Below are 13222 nucleotides of genomic sequence, written 5' to 3' on the forward strand. Positions count from 1 at the left end.
GGTATGGGACCACCGGCCTTGCTCTCTCCGGGCACAAGGCTCTTTACCACTGGGAGTGTGTGTGTGTGTGTGGGGGGGGGGGGGGGGGGTTCAACAAGGAAGAGCTCTTTGTGGACCTATTCTGTTTAACAACCGAGTCAAGTTGAATGAACTTCGTGCTTATCAACGCTATCAAAAACTGATTTTCAGTATCTGTTTCCACATAATAGAGATGAAATGGTGAAAGCCAGTTCATATTTCGATTTATGGTTGGTTCACTAAAAATATACACTTAACTTTTACATCCGTGAACAAATCTGATTGTATTGCTTTGAATCGGATATATCATTTAATAATCAAAGGAATAGGCGTTAGAAATGTATCAGCGCTATATCCTGCTCATATTAATGTGTGTCGCAATTAGATCCGGTAACGTTACACCCCACTGGCTACGTAAGCAGGATTTAATACGGTATTTATTCATATCACGGTATTTCAGGTTGCCGTGCAAAAAGTCCAAAGATGGGAATGTCACAGATGTTTATGATTATCTTTATTTTAACATACGTTTCAACATAAAGATTATCAATTATAGAGTGGAAACGAATACATGTCTCTCTCCCATCCACACTTCTCTCCCTCGTGAGAGGAGTAAGCGTTGTACAGATTTTCGAGTGGAAAAGAATACATGTCTCTCTCCCAACCACGTGCACCCCTCTCTCTCTCGTGAGAGGAGTAAGCGTCGTAGAGATTTTAGAGTGGAAAAGAATCAGTTTCTCTATTCCATCCACCCCTCTCTCTCTCTCCCATCCACCTCTCTCTCTCTCATGGGAGGTGTAAGCGTTGTATAGATTTTCGAGTGGAAAAGAATACATGTCTCTCTCCCAACCACGAGCACCTCTCTCTCTCTCTCTCTCGTGAGAGGAGTAAGCTTTGAGTAGATTTTAGAGTGGAAAAGAATACATGTGTCTCTCCCATCCACCTCTCTCTCTCTCTCTCTCTCTCGTGAGAGGAGTAAGCGTTGTGTAGATTTTAGAGTGGATAAGAATACATGTCTCTCTCCCATCCACCTCTCTATCTCTCATGAGAGGTGAAAGCGTTGTATAGATTTTACAATATCGAAACAGGCCAGCTCTACACGATAATTGATATGTCCATACTTATTTCTCGTGGGTAGTTATTTCATTTAACACAACCTTCTCCACTTGGACGAGACCTGGATTCGAACCGATCAGCAAATCCGCAACGGGCAGGGGACACCACTCAGCACGACAAACTGCGTCGACTAGCCCCGAGGCTACCGGTGTCCCCCGTTAGATAAGAACTATCAATGAATCAATGTGTATTGTTTCAAGGCCAACTAACACTAATCCGTACAGTGACAACGGTACAATGTTAACTGTGTGATTGGCATTCCAGAAGTTGGTGAGTGAGTAAGATTACGTAAAACTTTCTTGATAACAATTTCTGGTTTATTGCATATAGTGACGTTTCGATGTAGATACTTACGCCGTTATCAAGCTGGAGTACACTGTTGTATCACACGCAATGGCCCGATATCACCACGAATCTTAAAGACATTATGTAAATATTTTCCTTACATGAATGATCTATCAGTGCTTCCATTTAGAAATAATGACTGAATACCAGCTTTATTACGTAATGTAATTAGAACAGGGTAGTCTTATTACGAAATGCAGTTAGAACAGGGTACAGCTTTATTACGACATGCAGTTAGAACAGGGTGCAGTCTTATTACGTAATGTAATTAGAACAGGGTAGTCTTATTACGTAATGTCATTAGAACAGGGTACAGCTTTATTACGACATGCAGTTAGAACAGGGTGCAGTCTTATTTAGTAATGTAATTAGAACAGGGTAGTCTTATTACGTAATGTCATTAGAACAGGGTACAGCTTTATTACGACATGCAGTTAGAACAGGGTGCAGTCTTATTACGTAATGTAATTAGAACAGGGTACAGACATAATACGAAATGTACAGCCTTATTACGAAATGTAATTAGAACAGGGTGCAGCTTTATTACGAAATGTAATTAGAACAGGGTACAGCCTTATTACGACATTCAGTTAGAACAGGGTACGACCTTGTTATGTAATGTAATTAGAACAGGGTACAGACATAATACGAAATGTGATTAGAACAGGGTACAGCCTTATTATGTAATGTAATTAGAACAGGGTACAGCTTTATTACGAAATGTTATTAGAACAGACCATAGCCATATTACGTAATGTAATTAGAACAGGTTAGTCTCATTACGTAATGTAATCATGTCAGGACTTCGTACTTCTACATATAATGGACAATGAAAAGAATGTTTTTCATCTTTAATTAGGTTACACAATTAACAATTTGTTTCGACATCTTCATCGCACAGACCTTTTCTAACAATGTGTCTACACAGATAGTAAAACGAGCATCTAAACAATAGCAATGCCTTCCTAGATTTAGTTTTATTAACACAGTATAAATATACCTCTGACCCTTATCTACATTTCTAAAATGCTTAGCAACATGACTTTCCAGCAATAAGTTCCGAATGTCAGTTCTGCTCAGCAAGTAAAGAATCATTACTGTACTGTTTTGTTTATGTCAATATCAACCTCGACATTTGGCGTTCTGTATAATTCTGTTTGCTGTTTAACGTCGCATTCAGTTTGTTCAAGCTATATGGAGGCAGCCTGTAAATAATCGAGCCTAGATCAGACAAGCCAGAGATTGACATCATGAGCAAGCTTTACGCAACTGGGATACGGTCACAAACATGAACCAAGTCACCGAGCCACATCACCCGATCCCGTTAGTCGCCTCTTATGACATGCACGGACTGGTATTATTCTGTATTTGCAGCTGTTCAAACGGGATGATATATTTAGAGGATTCATATTTTCATTTTGAATTCTTAGTTAATTGTATTTCTTCGGTCAACGAATTGTTTTCAAAGAGGTACGGTTTCTCATAAATATATTTAAGGCATGGTGCCCTATCCTGCCCTGTGTATGACGGCCATCCGCCGCCAACCTGTGTCGAAAGTCTCCCCTCCCGTCTACAGTCGGGAGGGTAGTTGGAACAAGGGGTCAGGGGTAGGAAGGATCTATCTGTCTATATTATATATATATGCTGTCATATATTCAGTTTAAACTGTTAGTTGATTGTATATCTACGGTCAACGAATGCTCTGTGAAAGAAGTACGCTTGTCCATATATTTTTAAAGAAAGGAATAGTTTGTTAAAAAAAATACAGGAAACAAATATGTTTGTACCAAGTTTTACGAAAGATGTCATGTAGCCGGGCACGAAGGATGCTCTGAAGAAATTAAAATACATAAAAAAGTAATTAAATCAAGAAAAAACGTAAAAATACATGTTTCCAGAAATCCCGTGGTATTTTAAGTTCCGTAAAGTGCGTGACCTCTCGCACATTTTCGGAATGAAAACACAAATTCGTCAACAAAGATGGGGGATGGGGGCACTTGCTTTACTGGACGCGACGTTTTATAACATAATCCTAATGAAAGTAAAGCTTTTCTGTAGATTTAAAAATAATGTGTACCCATTCCAACACATCCAGTTTGCACAACCATATATCGCAGTTTAGTTGAAAGATCTTGTGCCATCTTCATCATCGTCCCCCGGCTTCAAAAGAATACCAAGCATTGCAACAAACCCTCAGCCGAACTGGACCAGCATGCTATTTTTAGACTACAAGCGTATCACCACGGGCTGACAAAACACACTGCGCAACCGCTCCTGGGAAAGTCGCATGATCACGCTTACCTCACACAACTTTAAGTTGTAACAGTGAAACTGAAAACTCCCATTGTTAATATTTATCTATGTTAGATGACTCGAGTTTTTCAAAGAATTCCCTCTGTGATTCACTGCGGCGCGCCTCGTGACGTCACATCCGTTTAATCTGAAAGGCTCTCGCTTGCTCAGTCTGAACAATCGATAGCTGTGCTCAACAAGCCTACCGAGGATATACTCTTTGGATCTGTATTTTGTCGTGTGTCTGGATTAAGGATTAACTAATCATGGGCTTAGGAAGCTGTTACACCTGCATCAAGTATTTGATGTTTGCATTCAACTTTTTATTTTGGGTAAGTGATCAATTTTTCTGACTTGTCTCTCTTCACTAACGAACAACACGGGTCTTCTACTGCTTTGCGACTGTTTTCAACTCCGATCGTCTCCACATGCACATATTGTGACTGTACACTGCCTGTACGGACAGCTCTGCTTACAGTCGTTCGTGACAAGTGCGTTTAAATGGATGTATACATTGACGGTGCTAAAATTAACTCGCACACTGGCTGGAGGCCTTTCAAGGTATCGCGACCCACTTTTCCCCACACACTGTGCCACAGCCCTTGCCTGAAGATTGTTGTTGTAAAAGCAGACCACATTTTGCATACATGCATTCTTTTACAGTTTCGTTTTCACTTACTGTCGAGTGTGGACAGTTAATGTTTCTAGTCACCTTGGAATCTATCCAATACACTTGATAAGAATAATCGTTGGTCTCGGCTTGAGATATTATTCACTTTGAAGCAGACAGCTGCAGCCTGTTTTGAATACAGCGGTTGTCGTCTGCTTCAATTTGTGTGTGTATTCACCACGATAACCACTAAAAACTCATGCATATCGTGCAGGAGTTAATTAGCTGGATAGAACTACAACGGTCGGGATTGTAACGGAATTTGTAGTGTTGCAACGCGCGGAGCGTCTGTTTTGAAAATGCAGACTGTTGACGGGTTTAACGCATGGATGCCCAAACCTGCCCAGTGTATGCCCGCCATTCGCCGCCCACCTGTGTCCAAAGGCTCGCCTCCCGCCTCCAGCCGGGGTGGGGGCTCGTCAGAGCCTGGGGGTCAATGATAGGACGGATGTTGGATAAGTTTATGTGGCCTTTTATTAGGCGATCGTTTAATTATTGGCATATTAACAATGACCACAGCAGCTTTGTCATCTTGATGTGTGTAACTATGCTAGGGTATTCCACGCTGAACTGGCACTCTCCTGTTTGGCCCATCATCACGAAGCCGGATGCGTTTTACTAAGTGATCAATATGTACGTTTAAATTTGAGAAGGAACTTCTGTTGCACTCAGAATAGATTGTAGTAACGACAGCGATAGTGGTCTCATTATTGATCGTAAAATTCTTAAGAGACGTAAAATATTGTTGAAAGTCGTAATTATGTAAAACGAATTGATATACAACCAGTCCTCACCAAATGTTATTATAAATTCGGAACAAAGTCCGGGCAATTTCGTACCACCGATTGAAAGCACACCTCGACCTTCAGACAAGACAAGTGTATTCATCTGATACTACACGTTGCTATCGAGGCAGTGTTTGAGATAGAACCTTTATATCCGATTGAATGTGATTTTAGTTTTTTGACAGTGGTTTTGTTTACGTTTCTCCAAGCAGTGTCTTTATTTGCCTGGGACGTTTATGGTTTGTTTACTGGTCAGGAAATCTACACTGCGATCTAATAGTTTCACTTAAGAAAGCACCCGTGAGCTTGAACAAAGTTATTTGTCGGCCGTGAAGGCTGTTTTTGTGCTTGAGGCATTTGAAAGTTGCGCATGTCATGATAATGTTATTGTCATGGAAGCAGTTATGAATGGATTATTGGTAACAAACCCTCAACGCCATGCTGCAATATCTTGATTGTGATTAAAATTTAAACTAAGCGCCTGGGCGTTAATTTCTTTCGAAGTACTTCATACACTGAAAGGAAAAAAATCAGTTTTGTTTTCATACATCTTCCAGGGTACATGTAAATTATGGAATTTTGTTGTGAAATATTACTGTACAAATATACTAGATCCAAATGGATCAAGGAAGAGTGTGGTCTGAAATAAAATAATTGAAATATCCATCTATCATAAACGTTAAACATTTTAATGGCAAATTCGTTTTGTAATGAAATCCAAACTGCCTTGTCGATTTTCAAATTTCGATATTTTTGCACTGAGAAATGAATAAATTTTATAGAACTAATTAGGGATTAGCACTAGCTTAGTATAATCCGATATTCGTGATATGCGCCTTTTCGTCATATTTCTATATTTATATAAATGATCACAATTTCATTATTTTTATTCTACAATGCATAACCTTGAAAGTCCGGGGAAGAATAGGCTCCATGTTTGTCGGTGGGCAGGCTTCGTGACTGATCGCGTGTTTTCCTGCCCCGGTGGCATAAACGCTTGTTCATGTTGTCAGTCACTGGTTTGTCTGGTCCAGTCCGTTTATTTGAAGGTCGCAGTGATACAGCTGGAATGTTGCGTAAAACTAATATTCTTTGATTCAGCCATAGAAACGGAACACTTTTAATCAAGTAGTCCTCATAATGATAGCAAAGCCCTTAAAATGGCACATCTCAAGTTGTCTCTTTGATAGTGGCAAGTTGCCTTTTTCAAAAGTGGGGCGGTTTGGCAATGGCTATAGGACTAGAGCCAAATTCAGTCGCTGATTCATTCGCCCTGTAGTGTATAACCCTTAGGTTGGACTTTGAGGTAGCAGTTATTATCGCCCAAGGAAATAGGCCTACGCAATGGCGCTGAGTGCACATGTAAATTATCTCATGTGGATGTGTATCCCAACTGTTACACGTGTATCGAGTCACCGTGACTTGGTCGATTTTCTGCTGGTGAATTGTGAGCATGGGTTAAACATAGACCAAAGACGTATACCAGATACACTTGCCCAAGGCTACATCGGGGCTCCTTATCTTGATTTAGCGTCTCAGTAATAGCATCTCGTCACATCATAGTTTCGTTAGTGTAATGGGTTTAAGCAACAACCATCATCATCATCAACAACAAAATACCAATAATGACAATAATGACTTACAGGGATAGCAAAGTGGTTTATTCTGAGTGTCCCAAGGGACTCTCCTAAAATGTTAAAGGTTTCAGTGTACCAACAAGAATACTAGAATACTTCTACAAATAACAAATCTGCAGTTTAGTACAGTTTACTTGAGTAAAGGTTTATATTCATCATTGGCTTCATGTAATCAACATCACATGCTATTTTAGTGAAAAAGAGTCGGATTTGTTGTCGATGCTAAAAGCACCGGGAACTATTCACCATTCACCGGGCTATAATGACTTTGACCAGCTTTTGGTTAACGCCACAGTAAGCAATATTCCAGCAAATAGCGCGATCGGTAAATAGTCTAGTGATTGACTGGGATACGATGACATGGGTCAACCAGGTCAAAACCCTAACCACCCGATCCCCTCAGTCCCCTCTTACGACATGCATGGTTTGCTGTAGACCAATTAACGAGTATCTTCACGGTGAGCATGGTGAGGCGGATGATTGATGTTTGCTTGTTTGTTGTTTGCTTGTTTGTTGTTTAATGCCGCACTCAGCAATATTCCAGCTATATGACGTCGGTCTGTAAATAATCGAGTATGGACCAGACAATCCAGTGATTGACATCATGAGTATCGATCCACGCAATTTGGATACGATGACATGCATCAACCAAGTCCTGTTAGTCGCCTCGTACGACAAGCATGGGTTGCTGAAGACCTATTCTACCCCGGATCTTCACGGGTCCGGATGATTGATGATGCAAGTGAACGTTCACGTTGTTGTTGATACAGGATTTGACGATGGCCTTACTGCTCGTTCGTTTTACTGGGAAAATGGATGTCCCTTTAAGTCCAGCAATTGATGGTCTTAGGGTGTAATTAGCAAATGGATGTCTGACACCACAAAGACGGACAGAGATAATTGCACAATGTTATCAGGAAACGGGCGTTACAGAAATTGCATTCTGCCAGCTCGAGATTCAGATTTGCAGTCACGCCAAAATATGGTTGCATTAAAACAAAGACACAATATATCCAGGGCGTTGTGCACATTCCACAAAGGTTGTACGTACAAAAAGTATTCGCGATGGTGCTGTGTTTGAATAAATGTGAATTGCGAGACACTACACATAGCTATGTTGAAATATCAAGATGCTAAGTTGAAATTTCAAGATGCTATGTTAAAATTTTATGATACTAATAAGTTGAAAATTTTAAGTCAGTATCTTGACCATTTACCTTTCAACACAGTATCTTGAAACTTCAAGAAAAAAAACAAATGGCCCTTTAAGGCTTCCGTACGTGAAACATATAGCTTAAATCAAAGGTGGTGAATGATCAGTTTGAATGTTCTCAAAATCTCATGGTACTCTGAACAAATTATCGCAACTAAGTTTGACATAATGCACGATAAGGGCGTGTGGACGAGACGACAGGGTCCGGGATGTGTGTTATGTTAATTAAACACCAGCTTGTAAGTCAGGCGGTGCACACGAGAGGGTCTGGTATGCTGCTATATGAAACCTGACAAAACCACAGCTTGTGTCTTTCAGCCTGTTTAAAAATAGCCAGACTCAACCTTACACTCTTTGCAGAAATGATGAACAGGAAGCATTCGGCCAGTGTTGCGTTAGTGGTGCGGAAAACGAAAACATATGGTGCATATTTAGAGTTGTTCAGCATTATCATGATAATTGACACCATTGCTGTGACTTGAGGTCGATGCAATAGCAATGTTTTAGCCAGTGTTTTAGCGTCGTTTGCTTTTATTAGAAGGGAGGAACGTAGTTTTCTTTATGGCAAGATACATGTAGGTATTTTAAGGGCAACGCACATCCGGAAAAAGTCAATTAACATTAAGCTAAACAAATGTCGAGTCTGATTTTTTTCTTTCGTTTGTTATACATAGAGATTAAGTTCATTTTGGTTTCTGAAAGAGAGAAATGTGATTACAGTAGCAATATCAGTTTCAAATCTAATTTAAAGAGCTTTGTATCAATAATTTAGGGAGCACGGGTGATCCAGTCATCTAAGGTGCATACCAGAAACCTATGGCCGCTGGTTCGAATCCCTGTTTAACCTGATTAAGATTGTTGGTTCGCAAACAACACACTGGTCGTTGTTTTCACCAACTTGGTAACTATCTGAGACCTGCATCACTTCGAACTTGCCTCCCGCATCTAGATGACACGCCGGGAAATAACTGAAACACTTAAATGTGATGTCAAACTCAACTCACTCACTCGAAAATTGGGACTAGATTATATCACGCTGCTCCTCAAAGTGACGGGTCTCTGCGTAGAATTACCTCCCTTAGCTACCAGGATCCTATTAATTAGGTTTCGAAGATTGCCAAATTCACCGTGATTACTATCGGATCTTTGTTGCCTTAATGGCAATGGTGTAGAATCCTGTGTATTTTCTGCCACATTAAACTGACAGCTATGAAACGGGACATTGTTCAGAGCACACACACGTAAAGTGTCAATTAGACGACCCGAAGGGCCGGTAGTGCACTGAAAAACAAAATTGTTATTGATGAGAAAATGTGCTGATGTCGACTAAAGATCCCTTACATTTATATTTAACAAAGCCTTTCCTTCAACAATTCAATTCACGACATATCACCGACAAATTCCGACAATAAGAATGACAGTCGAGTCAGTGATCACGACATCTGAATGTTGTAAATAATTGTTTCTCCTATCGTTATTCAGTTTTGATGTGAAAATGGAAACCAAGGAAAAAGGAGGTGTTAGGATCAATACCTTCAGTGTGCTTATCGATTAACCTAATACTCAAGACAGCATGTAACTGTTGTTCATCCACGTATGACGAGAGACCAACACTCATTTGTGATGCATTGTTTTAGGAACTATGTCAGACAGCTGTCATAATGTCAAAATCGACTTCGTCTGATGCCGCGGTCTTGTCCCTTTCGCAATCCGCACCAGTGCAGGTCGAATCCTGAATTAACTGAATAAAGATGTTTCGTCATTCCATCAAGCCATTAACGGTTGGTGTATTTTACCATCATCCTGTTTATAAACTGCATATTTTGAAAATGGTTTTCAGCTCGCAAATTTTGAGTAATTATTTCAGCATGTAGAAATAATTTACTTTAAGTTGAGTGTTTCAACCTTGAACTCAGGATTAATGATATCCTCGTATTTGTACTGTGTATTTTAGGTGCAGTTTATTGTAGGATTGTCCTCGGTTGTGATGTATACTTTTTAAATGTTTCCCCTCGATATAACGCCCTCGAATGTGACTAATAACGTTAAGCATGCGGAATCTGTGCAAACATTCTATGATGAACGCCCTACCGAACTATTTATGGTTTAGGTGCATGTATGCATTTTATCCGGTGATTTTAATATATGTCATGTTCAGCATGTTCTCTGCGCTGTTGGAATCGTTTTTTTGTGTGTGTGTGTGTATTTATCGGCGACTATCTTTCTTGATAGTTTTATTTGCCTGGTCAGACAACTCTTTTTTATGCAGATTGTGTCAGTGGCGGGTGCTAACGGTAGGCCAGGACATTCTTGCTTTTTCGCGAACACCTGTTGTTATCACTGATTTTCAGTGATCCATTTATATAGTTTCATCACTGTTTTGTGTAGAGTCCAATAGAAACTGTTTCAACGGAATTTCGAGACTGGCTATTCTCTGGCGTTGACGTTTAATATTATATTGTATAATACGGGCCCAATGATGAATGGTTTTGACGTTTTAAATGGACGCCCTGACGCCAACGAAGGCCTTGAAGTGTGACGCAGAACACATGCCCGAGTTTTAATGAACGCGGATAACACATCCTGACTTTGTCGATAGAGTTCACCTTTTCAGTTACGGCATGTTCAATTCCTTATATACCGCGTAAAAAAACATGGAATAAAATAAAAAACAATCAGAAATCCCCGTGTCATCGGTTAATGCGGTGTATAATTGATTCGTCAACGTGTTCTACAATTACGACATCGAAAGGTTGATCACTGACGACTACTCGAACTTGTCAGGTGTGTTCAACATGTCGCGCATGCTTGCGACTGTAGTACGTTTGGGTTTAATGTGTCAGGCATTCTACAAGGTCACGTCCGACACTTTGATCCGGGTGAGTTAAAACCCGGGCATTTCTCCACCGTCGGCACGTATGAGGATTCTCAACGCTTGGAAACCGACGAGATGACGTAGGAATGCCGATCACACCTTCTTGGGGCTATAAAACAGCATGAAGGGCACACCGTATGCCCTTTGGCCGCGGACTGATCTCCCGAGTCCCCATGCCTTAAAGCCAAGGCTGAAAATTATGGCTGTTGGAAGCCCGTGGAGATTTGTGAGAAGCGTGAGGTGTTTTACACTAAGCCAAATAATCAACTAGAAAAAAGTTCGTCTCACGGGGTTGGATTCCTAAATACATTGTTAATACTTGGTACAACATCTTTATAACGTTCGAGCGGACAGCTGACTTGCCTCTCATAGAGCAGCCGTGGGTGGGGTTTTGATGGGAAAATAGTCGTGCCTGGGGGCAGGTTGCAAAAGAATAATGTATCTCTATATGTTTGAAAAAGTGGCTTTTTGCTTCTTCTCATAGGGGCGGTCGGGTAGCCTAGTGGTTAAAGCGTTCGGTCGTCACCCCGACGATCCGGGTTCGATTCCCGACATGGGTACAATGTGTGAAGCCCATTTCTGGTGTCCCCCGCCGTGATATTGATGGAATATTGCTTAAAGCGGCGTAAAACCATACTCACTCACTCACTCACTCTTCTTCTCATTGCCCCTGACGGGTACAGCAGTGATTGTCTTGGGGAGGTGGATTCAGAGCTACAGATAAGCTGCGTATTTGCGCAAAACACTCCCAAAAATATTCAAAACCCAATTACTTTCAATCATCTTGCATACAAAAACGCGTGCATTAGAGAAAAAACTCAAATGTTTAAAAAACAGCACGCGTAAATACCCAATGAAGCTTTTTTAGCTTGCGTGCAACCCAATTGAAATAGAAACCCTAGAGTAAAAACTCAATTGCTCAAAAAGTTATCTGGAGCTCTGCTGGATTGTAAGTAATTTGTGATGAATTAATGAATCTCCGAAAACTCAAAGCATTTCAGGATATTCCACAGAAAAAATACTTTCCTTTGTAAGCCGACCCGAAGTTCAGCTGTGTCAGTTGCACCTAAACATCTTGGTGAATCCTGTTTCAGGGTTCAATCTGCACAGGTTGTGTCTGGTTATTTCAGAAATATTGACAGAAAACTGATCGGTTTCCTTGCGATTACTATGGTACAACTGTAATATGTCGGTGATATACATGAACGCCACTCGAACAATCATTGATGTCTATAGTCAGCCCTTCAGACTCTAGTGTCTATTGTTTTATTAACAATCACGCCATACCATTATCATCCTCTTCTCAGCTCCAGCAACATGTACCCATATACAGCTGGTGGCGTTTTGTACAGAATCGCGCTTCCTTAATACTCTAGAGTTCCTTTATGAAATTATTTTTATTTAACCAAACACATTTCATTATTGACCCGTAATGATCCGGGATAGAATGGGTCTTTAGCAACACATGTTGTCGTAAAAGAGACGACTAACGGGTTCGGGAGGTCAGGATCGCTGACTTGGTTGCATGTCATCGCATGTCAATTGCATGTATCGATGCTGATGATTTCAATCACTGGATTGTCTGGTCCAGACTCGATTATTTACAGACCCCGCCATATAGCTGCAATATTGCCGAGTTTGGCGTTAAACAACAAACAAACAAACGTAACTAAACTAACATTATTTCGGGAATCCCTATATGTTACGATTTCAACTCCAACTACACTGAAGTTGATATCGAGGTTATGTGTTCACTTGCAAATATGTTTCTCAGTGTGTATATCGATCCTGTTATATAGTTCCGCGTAATTCATCTGACAGTGCTTTATTCACTCAATCTGTTGTGGCTATGCACCCAACCAATGCACCGTCCTGCTGTAGTCGGGCATAGCTATTGTTTGGTCATTATTGCTGTGCATGCGAGCATGTTCAAGCAGTCAATACATACATGAGTTAAAACGCTCTTAACGTTTGTAATTCATTGCGTCCCCAAGGCTGCTTGATAGTAGTTTATAGCGACAACTGTTGCGCGATGGCAGGCTAGACGTACATCGCTGATATATCCTGACATGAAGGATCGATACAGTTATATCCTTTTCTTGGAAAAACAACGTTACAGAATGTGCAAATTGGCCTCTGTCACTTACCTTTAATGCCATGATAGATGGTTGCCCTCCGCTGTTGACTTTCGAATTGCAATGCTTGTAAACTGGCATGTGTAATGCTACAACAGTGTGTGCACTGATGCTGCATTGTACCCAAAATATTGGT

The 13222-nt window shown here is 40.6% G+C and overlaps 1 protein-coding gene across 2 annotated transcripts in view; it reads left to right on the top strand.

The window, feature by feature from the left end:
* The first annotated feature begins 3839 nt into the window (after positions 1-3839).
* LOC124151655 (CD9 antigen-like) overlaps positions 3840-13222 on the top strand; it is a 75511-nt gene continuing 66128 nt past the window's right edge. Inside the window, exon 1 of one of the 2 annotated variants that reach the window (XM_046524234.2) lies at positions 3840-4103. In XM_046524234.2, the coding sequence (XP_046380190.2) occupies positions 4038-4103 (66 nt within the window). In that variant the 5' untranslated portion in view covers positions 3840-4037. The remainder of the gene's footprint in view (positions 4104-13222) is intronic. The other variant, XM_046524233.2, reaches the window with a different exon arrangement.

Source organism: Haliotis rufescens, unplaced genomic scaffold, assembly GCF_023055435.1.
Source record: "Haliotis rufescens isolate VD_foot unplaced genomic scaffold, xgHalRufe1.0.p SCAF_6, whole genome shotgun sequence".
Classification (NCBI taxonomy): domain Eukaryota; kingdom Metazoa; phylum Mollusca; class Gastropoda; order Lepetellida; family Haliotidae; genus Haliotis; species Haliotis rufescens.